The 23,709-nt window shown below is 33.7% G+C and overlaps 1 protein-coding gene across 9 annotated transcripts in view; it reads left to right on the top strand.

Annotated features, from left to right (window-relative positions):
* Positions 1 to 23,709, top strand: part of KCNT2 (potassium sodium-activated channel subfamily T member 2) — a 374,999-nt gene that overhangs the window by 221,819 nt on the left and 129,471 nt on the right. For all 9 annotated transcript variants that reach the window (XM_077887107.1, XM_077887110.1, XM_077887105.1 and 6 more), the window contains one exon: positions 11,904 to 12,012. In XM_077887107.1, the coding sequence (XP_077743233.1) occupies positions 11,904 to 12,012 (109 nt within the window). The remainder of the gene's footprint in view (positions 1 to 11,903; positions 12,013 to 23,709) is intronic.

The raw sequence follows: 23,709 nt of genomic DNA, 5'->3' as shown, positions 1-23,709 counted from the left end.
CTTTTATAATTTTTTTAGTAACTCTTTCTTTTCTCTAGCTTACTTTGTTGTGAGGATATAGTATATAATACTATAATATACAATATATGTGTTAATCCACTGTTTATGCTTATTGGCAAGGCTTCCAGTTAATGGGAGACTATTGGTAGGTAAGTTTCAAGGCAGCCAAATGTTTTTTTTTTTTAATTTTTATTTATTTATGATAGTCACAGAGAGAGAGAGAGAGGCAGAGACACAGGCAGAGGGAGAAGCAGGCTCCATGCACCAGGAGCCCGATGTGGGATTCGATCCCGGGTCTCCAGGATCACGCCCTGAGCCAAAGGCAGGCGCCAAACCGCTGCGCCACCCAGGGATCCCAAGGCAGCCAAATGTTATATGTGGTTTTACCATCTATGCAAACCAGTTGGTGCCCGTAACCTCTGTGTTGTTCAAGGGCCAACAGATGAGGAAACGAAGACACAAAGTTATTAATGAAAATGTTGATGATGCCATACTAAGTGGTGGAACCAGTGTTTTAATTCATATTCTTTGTCTCCAAAATGTGTGCTGTTAAGAGATATGTAGTATTGTCACTACATTCATCTTAATTTTCAGTTTTTTTATTACTAACAGATTATTTTCATTTTTCCATTGTTTATTTAATTTATGTGTTCATTCATATATAAAATACATCCCTGTGCTCTTATTTTCTACAGAAATGACTATTTTTCTTTAAGTGAATTATAGTTTTTTTCATATTCTAAAATTATGAACATTTTGACATTTTAAAAATTGCTTTTTTTTCAGTTTGCAAGTTGTATTTGGATTGCATTTATGGTGCTTTTAACTAACAAGTTTTATCTCTTTTTTTTGTACTTTTGTGCTTTTTGCCTCTAGATTGTCCATGGATTCATCTTTTAATACTTCAAATCTGTTTACTTTTCCAAAAGTTACTTTCTTTAAGGTAGAATTTGTAACAATCTCTAGAATTATGCCATTAAAGTAAAAAAGAGTGTGTGAATAGTGAATTATGGAAATGCTCAACTTACTTGATTTCTTAGAATTTGTTGATATAAATATTATGTTCATATCTGTTTGGGTCTGTTTGGTGGAAAGTTGGTGGTATTGAGGAAGAACACCCAAGTAGGCAAGGACTCAGTTAGATATAACATTTGGCTCAATTACCCATTAAATCTAACTCCCTTTGAGGAATTCCTTTTATGTTACATGTGTCTCTGGTAAAACTGAAATTTCAGTCTTCTTTTGTACTTTACTTTTACTTTGTTCAGATTGTTAGATGAACATCTAGTTGACATTAGCAACCATCTATCATCTTCATCTATCATCTGTCTATCTGTTTTGTGCCATTACAAAAGCAGCTATCACAGATTACACTTGATAACTATAAATATGGCTATGGGTTGTCATTTGCCTGGGAGGATCAGGTAAATTGTAGTGTCTTCCCTTATTGGTGAGGGAAAAGTATGCACTCATATAAGCTCATATATCCACTTATTCTTTATTTTATAAAATAAAAATATTTACTAGGTATGAGACTCTATAGTTTACTGCATTGCTACACTGTGTTACTTCAATCTGAAGTTTATGTTTTTATAAGACAGAGTTAACTATATGTATTTGTCTAATATGATACTAAGCATAGTTACCTAAAGACTATATGCTAAAGGACATGGGATTTGGACTTATATCTTGTGACTCCAAAACTAATGATCTTTTAAGTCAAGCACAGGACAACATTTACAACATTTTCCTACTTTATCATGCATTTTTTACAAGTGCTAAGCTACTATATTTTAACCTTCATAGAATGCTTGATTCAGAAGATCCACTTTCCACTTTAAGTGACAAGAATTCCCTCAGATTTTTGGAATGAAAGAAATATGTAATGGATTATATACCTGGACTTTGACATCATCCCACATATTTCCAGTCTTATTTATACTCTACAAACCTCACAGTATCCAAACTCAATCTTCCTTGTTTCTATTTTGCTTATTCAACCCACCTAAACATGCTCCTTTTGCCTCATGAAGGCTTTTAATGCAGTGCTATTCAGAGTGTTGTTCAAAGATCAGTTTCAGTCTGCAGACTTTTGCTAGGCTACAAGATAAGTACAGCGATTGAAAGTAAGCATTTAGCAACTTTGATAGCAGTTTAACATCACTGAGACATCAAGCGCATAAGTGTGTTGTCTCTTTGGAAAGCAAGTAGACTCATATCAAAGGTAAGACTCATAGGTGAGTCATGCATGGCACGAGTTCTATACCAGTCATGCATAATAGAATGCATATTTGTCTGCAATGGGTTGGAAATTAAGAAATCGCACAAATAGCTGAAAATAAATTTAAAATGCGCTAAAGCATCATTGGTGTGGATTCTAGCTGGGCTTTAACCTTTCTTTCTTTTCTTTTGCCTTCTTTAAATAGCCTGAACTCTATGGGCTGTCATTTCAACCAAACTCATATTATTATACTAATTTCCTTTGTTTTTGTTTTTTTATGGCTCCAGATTGAAAAGAAACATGCACACAAGCAACATCCTACATGGATGGATCCTCTTTTCCTGCTCCTTGGCTGAGCACTGCTGGAAAAAGAAAATCACTTAGTGGGTCAAATCCATGTTACCATTAACTCATTTGGGCAGCTCAGAGGCCCTTAACAGGGTGGATTTTTTTCTTATCAAAATACTCTCCTGCTCGTACAGTTACAATTTCAAACTTTATCTTTCTAATTCCCTTAAGCCAATACATGAAAATTTACTGGGATGCCTGGGTGGCTCATGATTGAACATCTGCCTTTGGCTGAGGTCATGATCCAGGGGTCCTGGGATGGAGTCCCACATCAGGCGCCTGCTTCTCCCTCTGCCTCTGTCTCTGCCACTCTCTGTGTGTCTCTCATGAATAAATAAAATCTTTTTTTAAAAAAAGAAAAAATTTACTCAAATTTTTGGCTGCCATATTTTCCAAATGTTGCTTCATTTCCACTTATCACTTCCCACTTTCCTAGTATTATAATACAATTTCCTTCTCATCTCTATGCCAAATCTCATTGCCGCATACTCTTGTCAGCAACCTTGTAATATATTCTCTCTTTAATGCTTAGACCTCTTTTTGTTATTGTTAACTTCCATAAAAATTTAAATATTCTCCTACCTCTTTACCTCTGTTTACTTTCTTCACCATTCAAATAATTTATTCTTAATTATCCTTAAAACCTTAGCTTAAACATCATTCCCTTGGGGATGCTTTTTTTGATTTGCTCCAGGGCAGGAAAGGTGTTTCTGTATCCCTTTAGAGAACCTTCATTCATTTGTTTGGTAACATTTATCACAGTATAACCGTATATTTGCTTCTAATGAATCTAGAGATCTTTCCAAATCCCTTTGAATCACTGACTTAAATCATTTTAGTCCTGCTGCAATTTGTGTGTGTGTGATTGTGAAATAATGAAATTGATTTCAAAGTCAAGTTTGACTTCATTCCTTCCAAACTGCCTCATTAAATAATGGGTGTTTGGGGGACGTAGTGGTTGTATTTTTTCAGTCATCAGTTTAATTTAGTGGCTTTTTGAGTCATTTGTCCATCTGGTAGCAAGCAATAATCCTTAAAGTGGGTTCAGGAGAGGGGAAACCACTAGAATATATCACTTACTTTAATGCTTTGGTTAACCAATGTTAAAGTTGTAAAATTTTTCTAGAGTTCTTTATCAGTAGTTTGAATTTAAATTAATGGGTTTAGGCAAGTTATTTTACCTCTGTACATCTGGTTCCTTATTTGAAAATGGTTTATTTATTCATGAGAGACACAGAGAGAGAGAGAGGCAGAGACACAGGCAGAGGGAGAAGCAGGCTCCCTGCTGGGAGCCTGATGCAGGACTTGATCCCAAGATCCTGGGATCATGACCTGAGCGGAAGGCAGATGCTCAACCACTGAGTCACCCAGGTGCCCTTGAAAATAGTTTAATACAATATACATCATAGAGCTTTTGTGAAGTTTTATAATATATATATACACACATGTATAAAAACACATATACATATGTATCACTTAAGATAAAAGCTAAAATATTGTTTGGTATTATTACTGTTAAGATGGTTCAGTAACTGTATTCTTAACTCTCATGACATCAAATTGATGAGCTAGTGAGGAAAGAATAATTTTGGTTAAAACCTAAAGAAATCAGAGTTATGAGGACAATAATTTCTCAAAAAATATTAAAACTGCTGTTTTTCTGACATGTTTCAAAGAAAGAGAGGTTAATAGAATTAAAATGTTTTGCTCTAGAATACAGGGAACTTGATTCTTCTTTTGAGCATTTAATTAATATGATACATTTAAAAAATTGTAGCATTAAAATAATGCGAGGATTCAAGGAATTAGAAAATCAAGCAAGCTTTTTCTACTCTGTATTATTGAGGTGCAATAACTTTTATAGGATATTGCCAATCTCAAATGGAGCTATGTTTTATATATTAAGTATTCTTTTATTTAAATCCCGTGAAACTGAATGACTTTTAAAGGTTTACTTAAATCTATTCTTAGACATTTAGCAGTTGAATGGGTCAACTATCCTGGAATTGGCAAAAGTCTCTGCTGTGTGCTCATGCATGGGTGCATGTGCACAGACACATCACACACACACACACACACACACACACACACACACACATTTGCCAGTTGGTTATTTTATTGATTAAAGCAACAGGGTCAAAATAAAGCTCAATTGTTAGAGATTATCCATTTTCCTCTAAGGAAAAATAAGCAATTTTCATAGCAATCGACCCACTCATGCTTATAAACAGTCTGATAAGCAAAGGATATGTGAGAGATTTTATAACACAATTTGTTCAGTCAGTCTGTGTAATAAACTTTTCCGCACAAAATAAAAACAAATAACACTCGGTTTTAAAAAATTATCCTGTTTTGTATTTCTGTTTAAAAGCTCTTTTCCAAAGGATATTTGATTTCTGTAAATCACAACCCTGTGTTGGCTTAGTGCACTTTTCACTGTTGTTACTGCTTTCCAAAGACCTGTTACCTAGCAACTGCATGGAAGAAGCTTCTAGTATTTTAAATCATACAAGAGCTTGGAAAATACTGAGGCAGACTTTAAAAAAAGATTCTGACTTGTTAAAATGTAATTAACAATTTTATTTTCCATAAAGTAAAAGGGACTTGAAAATAGGTTTGATTCATATATATCTACAAACTTTTATCTTTAGTTATAATGGCTGATTTTAAAAGCCTTTAAATTAAAAATAATAAACATAACAATAAAAAAACCAAGAATCTCACATAATCCTACTATTTTAAAAGTCATAAGTTTTGGAAACTTGCATACTCCTTGAAGTTGTTACTGTTAATAGTTAGATTCTTGCTCTCACAGTTTTTTGTGGTTATTCACACATGCTTATTCACACAGACATATGAGTATATAAGTGTACCTGCAGAAGTCAGTATTTTTACAAAACTAGGATCATGCTTTAATTTCTTAACAATAAATTTGTGTTATATTGTTTTTTACTTAAATTTTTAAAATATATAATTGGCATTATTTCAAGATAGTTTATTTAAATTTGTTCTTAATATGCATTATTGTGAGGATATAAAATACTTGTTTAGAATTCTAATCAGCATTTCATGCTCATTGAGAACTTTTCTTCCCAGAAAATCCTATGAGGCATATACTATTATTATTCACATTTTAAAAATAAGGCAAATGAGGCTCAGAGGGATCAATATTTGCCCATGGCTTGGCACGTGCAGTGGTGACACCACTTGATCTCATGTGCTTATGCTTCAACAGCAAGCCACAAACAAGAAGGATCTAAATCAATACAAATACACAGAAATTTTAAAAGGATGAGAAGATATGAGATGCACATAATTTTGAAATTATTGCTTTCTTCAACCAGGGAGGGAAATTAGAAACAATAAAGAAAAAAATGAACCAATTTTATCATTGCTAAGGAGTTATCTCTGTCAGTATAATCAAAATGGAGCTTTTGCCATTATGTGGTCTCACCAACAAGAAGGAAAGAGTTCAGGGAAAGTGGTTTTGCTCACAGAAAAGATAATACAGAAACCGGACAAACCTAGTCATGTGACCATATTTAACTAAAAGGAAACTGGAAAATGTAGTTTCTACCTGGGCAGCCATGCACCTAGCTAAAATTTAAGGACGGGTGGGAGGAAATAAGGAAGAAGGAGAGAATGAATATGGGTGATAGTAGTTTCAGCCACAATTCAAATCCTTATCTACCTAAGTATTTATGTACAATATTTTCCTTATATATTGAGAGACTCATCCAGTATCATGAATAATATTCCACAGAGCTATATCAATTATTGCACCCAACTTAAAATCCAGGACATCTGGATACTGCAAAGTCAGTTCTAGAAGTGGCTCCTAAGGGTCTGGCAACACACACACCAATAAATTAATTAACTGCCTCCACCTCCATTGCATATAATATAAAATAGTGAAACAAGATAATTGTAATAAAATATTGGTGTTTGGAAAACAGAAGAACTGGAGACACACAGCAGTCTTTGGTCCATAGCAATGATGAAATCCTGTCAGCATGGCAAAGACTGTAATAAATTCCTTATTAGACATTCTACTATTAGAGTTACTCCTTTGTCTATTCATAAGCATGTCTCTTTGTTCACTATTCTCTTTGGCCACAGGGAAATTTCAAATTGGAGCAGATTCCTTTTATTCCTTTCCATGTGTCAGTAATTGTGCTCAAAGTTCTTCTCCAAGAACTTTCTTAAACCTACTTAATTTACTACTACTACTTTGTTGCCTTGTTCATATCTCCTATATTGTAATGGCAGCTACCTTGGCATCATCTAAAAAAATAAGTTTGAATGGGAAGGCAGTAGTTTAATCTGATTCTTGCTACAGGTCTGGTTTTATTGGTCTGGGAGAAGTCTTAATGGAAGGCCTCTGACAAAGACTCTGAAAGAGGGACACCTGGGTGGCTCGGTGGTTGAACGTCTGCCTTAGGCTCCCTGAGTGGAGCCTGCCTCTCCCTCTGCCTGTGTCTCTGCCTCTCTCTCTCTCTGTGTGTCTCTAATGAATAAATAAATAAATAAATAAATAAATAAATAAATAAATAAAATCTTTAAAAAAAGACCCTGAAAGAGTATCATCTCCTGCTATATAGTTCACTTTTTGATTCTGCAACTGTCCAGATTCTTTCTTGGACACTTGATTTAGCTTTCTGGATTTCAGTAAATAATACCCTGCTTAAGAGAGCTTTATTTCTCTCTCTCTGCTTGCAAAGTGATCAGTTCTTACCTCAGATCATCTCTCTATGCATACCTGATTAAAATCAGCAGAGTGCTGCCAACACACATTAGTATTCTTGTCCTTTACAAACATGTCTCTAGACATGCTTCCATAGATATGGAACCACATAGACATGTGGTTTCTGCATACAGAGGAGAAAATGGATAATAAGGAAAAATAGCAATTTCTGTTACAGATACAATTCTCAATTATGCATTTTAATATACTTAAATTTTATATAATTTTACTAATGTTTTTAATTAGGAAATTATTTGATAAAAATTGGCAGTTTGGGGCTTGGAAATATCCCAAAAAGGAAATACAAGCAGATGATTAAAAAATTGAGCTGGGGCAGCCCCAGTGGTGCAGTGGTTTAGCGCTGCCTGCAGCCCAGGGCGTGATCCTGGAGACCCTGGATCGAGTCCCGCGTCTGGCTCTCTGCATGGAGCCTGCTTCTCCCTCTTCCTGTGTCTCTGCCTCTCTCTCTCTCTTTCTATCTCTCTCTGTGTCTCTATGAATAAATAAATAAAATCTTTTAAAAAATTTGAGCTGAAAAGCACTTGGTCTTCTAGTTCACTCACTCTTTCCAATACTGTGGGGTCGTTACATTACATTACTGTGTTAATGACATTGATAGCCATGAAAATGATTCTCTCAATGCCCTAGACTTGTGTACCTGTAATTTCCCTATTTTGAATGTTCTTGTTCACTCTCCTATATCAGCACCCGCTTCCAGGGGGACATTCTGCAAATGATGTCATTACTTGTTAATGTGACTCCTCCATAATCTCTGTTCCTGATGACCTTATTTCTGACCATGGTCAGTTTACATCTGTTAGCACAGAACTCCAACTATCCTTTGACTACACTTGGGCTTATAATTAATTGATTCTACCGGATGTTTACCATTATTTACACCTGCATATCTTGTCTTTTCTTCTTAACCTGTTTGACTTCCAATTATTTTATAATTCATTACTTTAATTCCTCCTCTGTTCATTGACCTTCTGTCCATTAGTTAGAGTTACTTGTCAAAAGTCACTGGTGGTGAATTTTCTCTGTCTCCTTGGCAGAAATGGTGTTTACTTCAATGCATTTGAATATGGCCTGAAGAAACAAAATAAGCAAAAGACAACCCGCAGACTCTTCCCTCTTTAAATTCACAATCCTTGATTTCTTGGGGTTGGTGAGCTGCCACACATCATTCTGTGTTTCTTTGCTCTATTTACTATTTCATTCTCTTAAACAACCATGCCATATTTTCTCCTTTTACTTCCAAACTCTTCCCTAATCATCATTTCCACTGACTGCACAAAGAAAATAGTACCATAGGAATAAAAACAAAATTTTCATGAATTTCCACCTGTACATCTACCTGCCAAGTTGCATGTATACCCATATGTTCTACCTCCTTTACCATTATAGATGAGCAATTTTAGCAGCCATGTGGCTGAGCAAAGTCATGAGAAGGTGGTGTATTATGTTAGTAAGGTTACTCAAATTCTACCAGTCTATGAATGACATTTTAAGGAATTTGAAATATATCTTGTAAGCTTTAGGATTTGTGGAAGGTCATTAATCTATTTGGCTAATCAAACAGCACTGTCCAGTTATTGGTGTTAAGGGAAATGTTCCATATTTACATTGTCTGATATTGTGGTCAGTTACCACAAATATTATTGAGCACTTGATTGCTATTAATATATGGCAAGTAAGATGGAGGAACCGAACTTTTATTTGTATTTTATTTTAATTTATTTAAATTTAAATGGCCATATGTGACAGTGGCAACTCTAATTGGACAGCACGGTTTTAGAAAGGTAAGAGTGGAACGCTGAAGAGTTGGATGACATGAAGAGCAATTAAGAGGCTGTTGTATTTGTCTAGTTGAAAGGTAATCATAGTTTGAATAAAGATTTACAATCCCTTAGCTGTAATACCAAAATCTAGAAAATTCTGAAAAAAAGGGGAAGCAGGAAAGAAAGAAAGGAAAGAAGAAAGGAAGAAAGGAAGGAAGGAAGAAAAAGAAAGAAAGAAAAGAAAGGAAAGAAAGAAGAAAGAAAGAAAGAAAAAGAAAGAAAGAAAGAAAGAAGAAAAAGAAAGAAAGAAAGAAAGAAAGAAAGAAAGAAAGAAAGAAAGAAAGAAAGAAAAAGAAAAGAAAAGAAATTTCTGTTGGTAGTGAAATCTGACTTGACCTGAAATTATTTGGTTGCAATTCCCACACTGAAATTTATTTTTTCCACTTAGTATAAATATTCTCACATAGCTGCAGAAATAGTAGTATTTTAAAGCAAAGGTTGCTCCTTAGATGTATTATGTAGGGTTTACATTACAAAGGGTTTACAAAGAAATTTTTTTTTAATAAAAGCTGATATCTGGTGCTTAACAATTATGGATAAGGATTGGAAGCCTATAGCTAGGCTTCCAGGAGGTGAGGAAAGTGGGAGAGATAGAGATTTTAGTGGTATGATCAGTAAATCTTGGCTTTCATATGACATTGGGAAATGAGGGGCAAAGTAGCAGGAAAAATATTTTTCAGTTCAGGTTAGGGGATAGTGATTAGTATTTTTAAAATGTCCCAGGAGGGGCATGGATTTGATCTTAAGTGGAGAGGTCTAAAGATATATTCAATTCTATTTTACAAAGTAGGTTTAAATTTTGTACAAATTTGTAATTTATGCAAATGAAGATTATTATCTAGTTGAATATTCTATCATATTTCATTTTGCTCTGTCAGTCATCCATATTGACTAACTCGATTTCTTTTTTATGAAAATAATACAGATTTTTTTTAATCTAATGAGGAATCCCATGACATATCAAATCTTTTATCTAAGGCAATGATTTTCAACCAATCTGATCCAATATTCTTTAATACAGTAAGCTAGAGGAAAGAAAATGTTATTTTTTTAAAAAAATAAGTTAAGAGAAGATATATTTATAGTACGTATTACATTTACTGAAAAAAATCTGTATAAGTGGATCCATACAAGTTCATACCTGTGCTTTCACAGTCAGCTGTATAATAAAACTGTGTAAAACATAATATGTATTTATGTGTAATGTTGCCTCCATTAGTGTTGATGGGCTAATAGACACTGCAAAAACAATAAAGAAAAAAGAGAGAGACAAAGACTTTGTTATCAGGTCCTTGATTTTTTTTTTTTTTTTTTTTTTTTGTAAATCCTGAGATGTAACTGTAGCAATTTCTTCTACAAAATGTAAAATAAAAAATTAACAAATAAGGAAATGAAAGAAAAAGAAAAAACAATGGGCTTTTTCATACGCTAATTCATAAAACCATTAGTAAGTTTATTATTTATCTATTCTGAGCATTTGCTGCACCATTTCTCCAGTAATCTTTCGTTTCTTTGTAAGTGATGCTGGGTATGTGCTCATTTTTAAAAATATATATTTACTTATTTGAGAGAGAGAAAAAGAGAGCAGAAAGGTAGGGGAAGAGGGAGAGGGACAGAGAATCTCAAGCAGACTCCATGCTGAATGTGGAGCCCAATGCAGAACTTGGTCTCACAAGTCTGATATCATGACCTGAGCTGAAACCACAAGTAGGTCACTTAACTGACTGTGCCTACCAGGTGCCCCATGTGTTCATTCTGTAGACATCCGACTCACCTAAAAATTCAACCTTCTATTTCTTAATGTAGCTAAAATTATTCTCTGGAAATATTTACTTTCCTAGAACTTTACACATTGTCTTCATTTCTAATACCAGCTATAATTGTTTACTTGGGGAGAGAAGGGGGAAAGTGTTTTCCAAAGTAAACCATATCTTAATCACTTCTCTAAAATATGACCTCTGTGGAAAATTGGATATCTGGCATCTGCACCCTCATCTCTGTATGAAAGTAATGGACGTGGGCTGAGTACCATCACCCCCTTTAATGTGGCCTGCAACCTCTCATGCACTGCTATCTTTAGTACATTCTTTGTTTCTATGTCACTGACTTCAATCAACATTTATTATCTTTCCCAATTGAATCATATCATCTTTTGTGTTTATGACTGTGGGTCTTGAGGTCAAAGTACAGTTTAAATTTAAATGTATTTTAGCATTAATTTTTATTGCCTGATATCATAGTTGTTTTGATTGTACAAAATCTGAGTGTTATGTAAATATGGTCTACCACGTCTTTTAATAATTCTATGTGCTGTGTGACTATGAATTTGATAAATCAGTAATGCTTTAAATCAATACGACTGCATTTCATACCATAGAATTATCAGTGTTAAAGGAGACTTTATACAGTCTCTGATTTATTTTCCAGATTGCACCTCCTACCTATCTACATCTCACCTCCTTGTATAGATGAGATATAGGAAAATTAAACATTTTGCCAAAGTCTGCCTATCTCATTAAAGACAGAACTGTGCTACAGTCTCCTTTCCTCTTGGTCACTTAACTCAAAATATAGGACCCTCTCATGAAACAAACATTTTTCCTGGGGAAAATTGCACATGTAAAAACATCTCTAAGATAAATGTGTTTATTTGAAACTTCTGTAATTTTATTTGCTGTTTTATTTCTCATATTAAAGTACTACCATCCCAAGGTAAATTATCCTAATTTACCTATTTTATTTCAAACAGATCATGTTGTTTGTGAAGAAGAGTTTAAATACGCCATGTTAGCTTTAAACTGTATATGTCCAGCAACATCTACACTTATCACACTACTGGTTCATACCTCTAGAGGGCAGTAAGTATATTTTTTCTTTAAGATAATGCATTTTAAATTATAAAAAAATAAATGCAGTTATATGATTTAGAAGCACAGTAAGCCAAGCTATATAGCTAGATATGTACCTATACTTGTATTTGTGTGAGTTATCTTCATCTGACAGATAGTTGGAGAGATAGATAGACAAATACAGACCTGTTAAAGGATGTGTGTGGGGGGATGGGTTCCAAAATGTAAAGAATTGACAGTGATTTGTTGTCTTTTCTAACTCATCTTGACATAATTTGTTTCATCCAAAATTCTAAGTGTCTATATCATTTGTTAGGTCTAGGATTAGAGTACTGTTTCTATTTCGTTTCTTTTCTTTTAAGATTTTTTAAAAATTTATTTATTCATGAGAGACACAGAGAGAGGCAGAAACACAAACACAGAGAGGGAGAAGCAGTCTCCATGCAGGGAGCCCGACGTGGGACTCGATCCTGGGTCTCCAGGATCAGGCTCTGGGCCAAAGGCAGGTGCTAAACCTCTGAGCCACCCAGGGATCCCTGTTTCTATTTTGAAAATACTTAGCAAATAAAATTAAAAAAATCAGGATGAGACAATCATTAGTATGAGAACTTAAAGTCATTTTTTTCTATTCCCAAGGTAAGTTTTTATTTCAAAGCTATATATACATGATGATATATATATACATATATACATGTAAAATTAAAATTTTACAGTTATTATAGAACAACAAAGTACTTGACAAAAATAGCAAATGTAGTATAAAAGAAATTACTTTTTAAATAAGCATTTCAAGGTAGATGAGGGAGTGTTATATCATCATACCATTTTGTTCTATGAGGAAGCTTGTATTTGACTTGGATGATCAAAGAAAATATAATCTGTGAACGCAGTCCCCACTCTTATTTGAAGAGACAAATGCTATATTGCATTTTATACTTTTTCCTATTCCTTATTTGGTATTTAGGTAAAATGTTGACTTTCTAAGTAAATTTTACTGTGGTACTTGTGGAGATGATTATTTAAATTTGGTAAGTTAATTGGTAGTTATTTAAATGAAATACCAAGTCAAATAAATAAAAAAAAAATGGATATTTTTGTGGATTTATTTTTTAAGTTTTTAAATTTTTAAGTTTTTTGAATTTTAATACTAGATGGAGTAAGTTGCTAATTGGAAAGTAGCAAGTACTCTTCAGTATTTTCAGGTAGATTTAATCTCTTACTTCTAATTATGTCTCTACTGAGAAGTAAGATTTTCCAAGGAACAATTTTCTTGAAGTTCTGAATGAAAATATTTCTATTTTATGCATTCACAAACCTTTAATTTGTGCAAATGGAAAAGATGTAACAGGATTATGGGAATAAATTGTTTTTCTTTGAAACATTTTGATGAAATTAAATAAAATACTGAAAGTGATTTTAACACCAATTAATAGAACATTCATAAAACTTACCACAGGATTCATTATTTTGCCATGCCATCTTTGTCATAGCCATACAACTTTAGAACTATCTAGTTTCATTTTATTGTTGTAGAAATTATAAAATGAGGCTCATCAACACTAATATACATCATTAATTATAGACGGGTTAAATTGCACTGCTTAAGTCCTAGTAAATATTATTTATTGGCATACAATATTGCCCTAGTGAACAAATTTCACTTGATATAAGTTGAAAAAGCATTTCAGTGATCCTTAAAATAGAACTTTTTCCAATATACTTTAATGAATTTTGCCTTATTAAAAAAGAAAGTAATGTTGTTGAAGACATTGTTACTACATATTTAAGGATTTTCCATAAATAAGATTGACTATCAAAATTACTTCACAATTAAGTATCACAATAATGTTACAGTCTACCAGATTAACTTTCTTCATAGCAATTTTATTGAGCCATAATTCACATACAATGCAAATCACCCATCTATAGTGTACAATTTAATGTTTTTGGCATATTCACTGACTTACGCAAACATTACCACTCATTCCTGAATCTTTTCATCACTCCGTATTCATCACTACATAAAGAAATGCTCCACCTTTTAGTATGACTACATTTTCCCCCAGCCCTTTCAGCCCTACACAATCGCTAATCTACCCTGTCGCTATAGATTTTCCTATTCTGGACATTGCGTATTGCATATAAATGGAATCATCCAATAGGTGCTTTGCTTTTTGCTTTGGTTTGGTTTGGTTTTGGACTGGCTTCTTTCACTTGGCATCATGTTTTTAAGGTTCATGCATATTATAATTCCTTTTTACAACTGACTAATATTTCATTGTATGAATATTTATTTTCTTATTCATCAGCTGATACATGTTTGGGTTGTTTCTAGCATTGTGAATAAGAATGCTTTTAATATGCATGTAAAGAGTTTTATGTGGAAGTATGCCTTCATTTCTGTGGGGGATATTGCTGAGTCATATGGTAACTTTTTTAGCCTTTTTTAGGAACTGCCAGACTGTTTTCCAAGAAGACTAACATTTTGTATTCTCATCAGTGATGTAGCAGGGTTCCAATTTTTTTTCACAACCTCAGCAACACTTGTTATTGTCTATGTTTTTTATTATAACCATCTTTGTGGATGCAAAATAGTGTCTCATTGTGGTTTTGGATTTTGTTCCATTGATGGCTAATAATGTTGAACATTATTTCATATGTTTTTTGGACATTTCTATATTTTCTTTGAAGAAAGACCTATTTAGAACCTTTTCCCATTTTTTTTTACCTTTGCCCATTTTTTAATTGGGTTGTCTTTGATTATTGAATTATAAGAATTTTTGTATTTTCTAAATTCAAGAACCTGAATCAGATATACACCATCACTGGAACATAAATAACCATCTGAACAGATCACTCAATTTTACATATCTAAGTATTTTATTAAGTATATTGTTGGACTAAGCATTAGTATCAAGTCTTCTGTATTATGCATTAATTGCAGCTATAGTCAGGATTCACTTATTAACAGAACATGTTTGAAATTTTGCCCTTAAGCATCAGCATAAATTAAAGAGCTTAAATTTTTGATATTTAATAAGAGAACAAACTTGGGAACTGAATTAAATAGTATAATGGGAAAAATGTTGAATACTCTAAGAAATGTTTTATTCCAGGATTATCAAACCCCCAACTGAAAACAAAGTATACAATAATGCTAAAATTTCTCCATTAAAAAAGGGGAGAGTAATATTATTAAAACTTCATTTTATGATAAGTGGTGATTTTAACTAAAAATAGTTGATATTCATGAGCTATTGTGTACTGTATTAGTTGATAAAAAGTGAAAAAAAATAGAGATTTTAGGATCCAACAAGAACAAAAATAAATATAATATATAACCTGAAATAGTCTAATTTAAAAATAAATCTATTTTATTTTATTTTTTATTTTTTAGTGAGTTCAATAATTTATCAGTTGCATATAACATCTAGTGCTCATCATTATCATGTACCCTCCTTAATGCCCATCACTCAATTACCCCATCCCTCCACCCCCTTCCAGCAACCCTCAGTTTGTTTCCTATAGTTAAGAGTCTCATGGTTTTTAAATAAAGTGTTATATAGATTATGGGTATTGAAAGAAAATAATAAATATGAGTTCTAAAACAAATGAGAAGAGTCAAGAGTTAGAGATAAAAAAAAATCAGCTCTTTAGTGACAGAGCTGCTTTAGTGTTCACAATACTCACTGTGACAGAGTTCACAGTGATAATGGAGTTCCTAATTTGGCTCTGGAAATAGACTTACCAGCTTCATCCTTATCTTAGTTCTCTGCTAGCCAGTGGAAATGAAGACAAAGATAGAAACCACATATTAAGGATGAATTGCCTACCCTTGGACTTTTATATAAGGAGAATATTAATTTTGACAAGTGCTGTCTGGTAGTTTGGAATCTCTAAGCAACTTAGACAATACCTTGACTTATAGAGCCTCCAAGGCTGATTAGCTCTCTTGAGATCTTACATTTTCTTTTCCTATATGTTAATATATTCATTCCAGTTCTAAGTGATTTGTATGTTGTAAAGTAAGTTGTAGATCACTTCAAAAAAGTGTTCCCCTTTTATTCCTTGAGAGTTTACTCTGTATTTTGGCACTACAATTTTTCCCCTTCACTTAATTCATTTACATTTGAGTATTCAGTGCACTTGGCAGTGGTGTTTCTTATTGTTAAATAAATTAACATTTTTATTTATTTGTCAGTTTCATTAGAAAAATGAACAGGAGATTGTTCTTTGGACAAAAATTGCTATAGACTGTTGAACATAGACCATGATGATTTTAAATCATCATGAATTATCTAGGCCAGTTGATAGACATTTAACTGATCATCTTGATGACATTTCATCCTTATCAAATATAAATTTTTTCTTTTCCTTTGATTCACTTTTGTGAAAATTATTATTTCATTTGTTCCATCAAAGAGGTTGTATATTTGGTCTCAGTGATAATGGGAAAGAGAGAATTGATAGGAAATATACTGCAAAGTTAGAATTTACAGAACTTGGCTACTGGTTAGATACGAATATAGAAAGGAGAAAAAAGAAAATCTCCCACAGTGACTCTAGACAGTAGAGAACTATAAAATGTGGAGTTTGGCAGAAGAAAAAGGGAGTTTGATGTGTATATATTTGCTTTCTAATCAGATATAACTGATGGAGGGAATTACTGCTTCTCTTGGTTCCTGAGGTGGTACAGTGCTACTGAAGTTCAGTAGAGGTGAAAGTAGAAATAGTGGGGATTTGGAGAAATGATAACTTAAAACTTTTTCTTTGGAAGTTATTACTTTGAGGTTACAGATGGAAAAAAAGGAAAGCAAATACAGTATCGTGTAATAGAATAAAAAGTAATAAGGATTTCTAAAGAACACTGGATAGTTAAAAATATAGATGGTTTAAGATGGATGGATGCTGAACAAACAGATTTAGTAGGTTACTGGTCTCTGAGAACTTCTGAGAAAACAATTTTGAACAGTGGAGACTTTTTCATTTTGAGAAAGGATGAATAGACAAAGAGAGGATAAGAAAGTGAAGCCTGGTTGAAGGCTGCTATTTCATTAAGTTTGTCCATGAAGATGAGAAAGAAAAATAATGAAAGCTGTATTGCACAGAAATGTCAAGGCAAGTTTTTTTCTAATTATGTTTGCATGTGCATCTTTGTGTATTTAGCTGTTTGTTTTCTGTTTGCTTTTAAAGTATAATTCATAGGGTAGTGCCAGTGAGGAGACAGAGATTGAAAGTATAATCAGGAGGTAGGTGATGCGATCCAGAGACTGTCTGGAATATCCCTACTTGGTAAGGAGAAGAATTATTTATTCATTAGGAATAGGTAAGGAAAGGGGTAATTTACAGTAATTTTATTTATTCATAATAAGAATATTTCACTGGTTAAAAATATATTCTGCTCCGTATAACATAGTATGATGAAAAGTAGGAGTGGTATTTGTTTTATAAATTAAAAGTCTGGGGAATAGCATCTAGAGCATTTGACTCAACAGTACACCTAATTCTTTACATTTTTAAGAAATTCTAACATTTTTGTCCATACTTAATCCTGATGTACATTTTGGCTGAACTTCATCCTCAAGATCTGTCCTTATAATCAAGAATGTCTGCTTTGCTATTAGGCTAATCTCCTTCTAGATTGAAAGAAGGGGGAATGACAAAGGGCCAAAGTATTGCCAACTGAGACTATTTAAAGCTTTCCATGAAGCCCAACAATTGCCTTTTAATGTCTTAAGATATAGTTGATTTTGCATATTAGAATATTAGCTTGATTCTAGTTAAGTTAGCAATGTAAATAATTTTAAATTAGAAAATTTATATACATACTTTATGTACATACACATATATACACATATTTATTTAAAATTATATGTTTACTCTTGTAATAATTAGGTGATATAAGAATAAAAGATAAATCAAAGGATCTTATGTGGGGGTATATTGAATCATGCAAATAATTGTGAAAGCTTAAGTTTTATGTGTGAAATACAAAGATAGTTGCTTCTTATTAGAAGCTCAAATCTGGTGATGCAAACTTAATACTATTAAAAATATTATTAAGTATATCTGTAGTATAGTTGTCAATTATTATGGCCTTTTGATAGTTGGCCCTTTACCTGAATTTTAATGTAGTATGTGAACCAAAATGAAGCATATTATTATAAAGTACATGATTCAGAAACTTCTCTCATTAAAGCAGCAGCTAAAATTGGACTTTCTGGGAACTGCATGTCTTAATCACAACTTATATTCCCTCTGTTTGGTAGTGTTTATGCTGTAAATGGGGCTCATAAATTTAGGGAACTGTGACAGAGATGGAAGATCACCAGTTTCTGGCAGCTTGAAATGGGTGACTGACTAACTGGCAAAGTTAACTAACACTGAGAAAATACATTCTCCATTTCATTCTCAATCATTTTATATGGAAAATTTGATATAATATTCTCATCCATTACTTTATTCATTTATTTGACAATTATTTACTGAATGCCTGCACTATGACAGAACCATTCCAGGTGTTGTGGTTTCAACAAGGAAACCAACAGAAAAATTCCAGCTGTCATGAAGCTTTTATTCCAAATGGGGAGACAGATAAAAAATAAATAAGTAAAAAAATACAACATCTTGGAAGGTGATACCACAATGGAAAAAAAGCAGAGAAGAACAACAGGGATTTCAAGGATGTAACAGTGTGTCCAACTTAAGTAATATAGTGATGGAAGACCTCATCAAGGAGTTGATATTTGATCAATGACCTGATCAAGTTCAGGTAGTGAGCCATGAGACATTCTGAAATACGAGCTTTTCATGCTGAAGAAAAGACAAAGATTCAAAGACAGAAGTTTATCTGATGATTTGAGAAACAGCAAGTAGGCCATTGCAGCTGAAATGAAGGGATGAGAAAGGTAGTAAAAGCTGAGATCTGATAGGGAAACAATGGTTTTCTAGGCCATTATAAGGGCGGTGCCTATCACTCTAAAATGAAAAATCATTGAGAGATTCTGAGCAGAAAAGTGATAGAATTTGAATAATAAGAGGGGTGCCTGGATGGCTCAGTTGGTTATGCATCTGCCTTCAACTCAGGTCATGATTTCCAGAGTCCTGGGATTGAGCCCCACATCAGGCTCCCTGCTCAGTGGAGAGCCTGCTTCTCCCTTTCCTTCTGCCTATTACTCGCCCTGCTTGTGCTCTCTCTCTCTCTCTCTCTCTCTGTCAAATAAATAAAATATTTTTAAAAAAGAATTTGAATAATAAGAGAAAAAAACACATTGGCTTCTTAGTTGAGCAAAAGCAAGTAATAGTTTATGGGACTAATCTAAGCCAGAGAAGTAAACCTTGTCTTGGGCAAGGGCACAAGTATGGAAGTGATTAGAAGTGCTCAGATTCTAGATGTATTTTGGAGGTCTTGTTGTCAGGAATTGTTGATTAGATGTGGGAGGAACAGAAGGAGAATAGCATGACTGAGCAACCTTTTTGGACATTTTTGGACTGAGCAACCAGAAGAATATAATTGTGATTTGTCACAATCATGAAAGATCAGGATTTTTATTTTGGACATGATAAGTTTAATATATTTGTTAAACTCCCAAAATTGTGTCATCTGGAGCTTAGCTACACTGATGATAGAAATTTGGCTGTCATCAGCATACAGACACTTGATACTATGAAACAGGATGAAGTCATATCACAGGATTATTTTGAGGATTATGTACGGCCATGCCTGACCATAGTCAGTAGGTACTCTTTAGTTCTCTCATTGGCTCTATTAATGTGTCAGGTGAGTCAGATTTTAGATGCATCAAAATCATTTTTTAAATTTGGTGTCAGAGACAGTTTGAGGGTAGCGAGAGAAATGCTTTAAAGACAAAGCAGGACATCCAGGACCATATATGTATTTGTGATGGAGAAGAAAGAGACTCAGGCCATGCATACATATGTTATTTATTTAAAGATTTTTATTTATTTATTTGACAGAGAGAGAGAGACCGCACAAGCAGGGGAGCAGCAGAGGGAGAGGAAGAAGCAGACTCTGCTGAGCAGGGAGCCCAATGTCGGGCTTGATCCCAGGATTCTGGGATCATGACCTGAGCCCAAGGCAGATACTAAACCGACTGCCTCCCAGGCACTCTTATTTTATATTTAAATTAGAATTTTTTCATAACTTTATTTGGATATTTTTTTGGAACAAAGAATGGCATGAATGAACAAATATGTATCAGAATGCTTCTAAGCAAAAGACAGTGAAAGTATATATCTCACCATGGCCAATCTTTTGAATAACTGTCTTAAGTATTACAGAGATCAGGATTAAGTATATTTTGAAAAAGATGACTCAAATATGTACAATGTCATGCATTTTACTCTCAAGCAATATATTATTCAGTCATGGAAGATTTTATAGAAAAAAGCCAAACAGAGTTATAAGAGGTATTAAAGTATTTTGTCTTCTTAAATGATACAAGTTTTGGTGACCTTTTCAAAGTTTATTTGGAAGGAATTCATTATAAAAAATGATTTAATTAAAAAATTATTGAATGCAGTAAAACCTTTAAAATATAGCAGAAGACATCAAGATAAAAAAAGATGGATATCAGAGAAGATAGCCAAATTATATAAATGTAAGCAGATAACAGTTGCTGGCAGATTCAGATTTAATAATACATTATTACAATATATCACACTAATTTTCTTTTGATTTACATGGCCACCAAAAAAGGAGGCTTCAAATAGAAATCAATTGGTGTATAATAAATATATATACTTTAAGTATTTTGAATGAATGAAAAGATATAAGAATTCCAATGCTACCTTCCATAAATAGTAGAAGTAAAAGGGAAGCAAAGTTGCTTTTATGTTTTAGTAAAATCAATTTTTAAAAGTTGTAATTTTGTAAATATGTTCCTCAGGGGTGGTTATTTCCTAAGAAGCCCTTCATTAAGTTACTGGGCGAGTGTGTTATTTTCATCAATGGGATCTGGAAACTGCAGATTTGGGTATTGCTGCAATGCTTTTTGTAAAATGAAAAGTAAATGCTATTTTGTCTACTGTTTTCGGGGTAATTGGTCTCTTTAAAAATACAAGACCACCTTCATTTTTAGTTATTTCCTTAGCTTGCAAAATTTTATCCTACCTCTAATCACATACAAAGTGTTTGTAAAATTATGGAGAGATGGCCTTGCTCAACTTTCTATCACAAGCATTATAATTATGTACGTTTAAATGTAAGTGAAATTTAGGCTTTCTCAAATAAGTATTTCACCAGAGATTGCTTAATAGTTTTGGAAAATCTTCAGCCACTGTAGAAACACAGTAAGCCAAATGCAGCGTGATTAATTTTTGTGTGTGGTATATAAATAGTGGTTCTGTTAGTTCATATAATTGCCAAATTTGTGTTCCAAGGAACAGTTAATAATGCTTTTGGATGGAAGTTAATAATTTTCCTAAAAGTAAAATTATGTAGTTAAGTAAGATTGGGAAATGCTGGATTACACATTACATTTTTAATGGCTTCCTTTTTAGTCTTTTTATTTGGACCAAATTAAGACTCACAGAAAAATTGCAAAAATAATACAGGGAATTCCCATATACACTTCCCATATAAACTCCTTTTAAATGTTTACATCTTACCTTATCATAGTACAGTTATCAAAATGACAAATTAACATTGTTGCAATACAATTGACTAAATTATTGGCCTAACTGAATATCACCAGTTTTACCATTAATATCCCTTTTTTGTTCCAGGATCTTCTCCAAGATCCTGCATTCCATTTAGTTGTTATTTCTCCTAAGCCTCGTCCAATCAGTGGCAGTTCCTGTGGGTAAGATTGGAATCAGTATAAACTCATTAAAACTTTCAATGCACATATATGCAAAGATAGAAAAATTTAGATGTGTGTCTGTATGGATCTTTGAGTTTATACAAATATAATTCCTACCTCTGTTTACAGAGAGCAATGACAGCTCAGTAGCACTTAGCACAGTTAATGCTCACTTCCTGGTTGTTAAACATAATTCTCTAATAAAAACATCCAGGGTTCCTTGGGGTATTGGTTGAATCTGGGATGAGAGCAGAGAAGGTAGAAGAGGAGTCTGGAAAAATCTTGTGGTGCCAGAAAGCAAGGAGTTGCTTGGAAGAGTGTGGGAGTTTGTCAAAATGACTCAAGAACTAGCCTGACACAATTCCTAATAAGCTAAGATGGGACAATTTAAGAAACAAAATAAATAATGATAACATTAGATTTTAATCCGTAAACTCAAGTAAGTACACTGATGCAAGTAAGCAATGGAATAAATAAACAGGGAGGAAGGCTAGCTCTTTCTTATCCAAGAATTCCAACTAATAAATGTAGAAGGAAAGGGAGAAACAGGAAATCATCATTAGACTATTGTCGTAGAGGAGATTCTCCAAGGGGTGCTAGTGTTTGTAAGTGAAAGTTTAAGGAGAGCCAGGATCATTGTATGGTCTTAACATGTCTTTCCATGATATTTAATAACTGTGAAAGGAAAAATTATAATTTTATAGTGAAGTAACCTGACAGATACTGTCTTAATCAAGAGACCAAGGGACATCAAGAGACATCTTAATCAAAAGACATCACCAATCAAAAGAGATGTCAACATCATGTAATCCCTGTGATGTGCTAAGAAGTACATGACAAAAAAACAGAAGTACATGACATCATTTCTTTTGTATTCTTCAACATTTTCTGATTATGTGGAAATACTAGACACACCAGTAGTGAGAGCACCCTACAAAATAATTGACCAGTACTCTTCCGGATGTAAGGTGGTGAAAGACAAGGAAAAGCCTGAGGTATTAAATATTTATTTTAAAATATTTTGGTCAGCTTTATTTGAGAGTGATTTAAATATTTTAAATAGTATTTTGACAGGAGGAATTCTCCAGGCATAATCTTTTTTTTTTTTTTTAAAGATTTTATTTATTTATTCATGAGAAATACACAGAGAGAGAGGCAGAGACACAGGCAGAGGGAGAAGCAGGCTCCCTGCAGGGAACCCCACGTGGGACTTGATCCTGGGACTCCGGGATCATGCCCTGAGCTGAAGGCAGGCGTTCAACTGCTGAGCCACGCAGGCGTCCCTCCAGGCATAATCTTTAAGAAAAAAGTATATCTGGAGAAAACGAACAAGGCCAATGGCAAATAGAGCAATATCTTGTTACATCTTTTTTTTTAAATACTACACCCCAATGTGTGGGGCTGGAACCCACCACCCTAAGATCAAGAGCCCCATGCTCTATTGCCTGAGCCAGCCAGAGACCCCTATTTTCTTGTATCTTTCAACCTAAGCAGAACTACAGGGACGTGTGCTAGATGGTGCAGAAGTTGTCATTGTTTCTCTGATTGCAGATGAAATTTAGCCATGAGACTTCCCTTGTCTAGTAGACTCTGACGTCTGGGGGAGTCCCTATTTTAAGCACTGTGATGAAAGAAAAGGAAAATGGAATGTCTTAACCATTTTCAGAAAGAGGAGTGAAACAAGGGAGGGAAGCAAGGACAGAGGTAGAAATGAGAAGAGTTGAAGAGTTTTTCTCCTTTTAATACTGAGCTGGTCACAGAGGGCCCAGGGGATCAGTTGCCAAGAGAGAGAAGGAGCACATTCTTAAACGTAACAGGGATTAGGGGCACCTGCGTGGTGCAGTGGTCTAATGCGGGGCTGGCTCTTGGTTTCAGCTCAGGT

Source organism: Canis aureus, chromosome 38 (assembly GCF_053574225.1).
Source record: "Canis aureus isolate CA01 chromosome 38, VMU_Caureus_v.1.0, whole genome shotgun sequence".
In the NCBI taxonomy this organism is placed as follows: Eukaryota; Metazoa; Chordata; class Mammalia; order Carnivora; family Canidae; genus Canis; species Canis aureus.
Note: the sequence above shows the minus strand (reverse complement) of the source record. Positions and strands in the feature narration are given on the sequence as shown.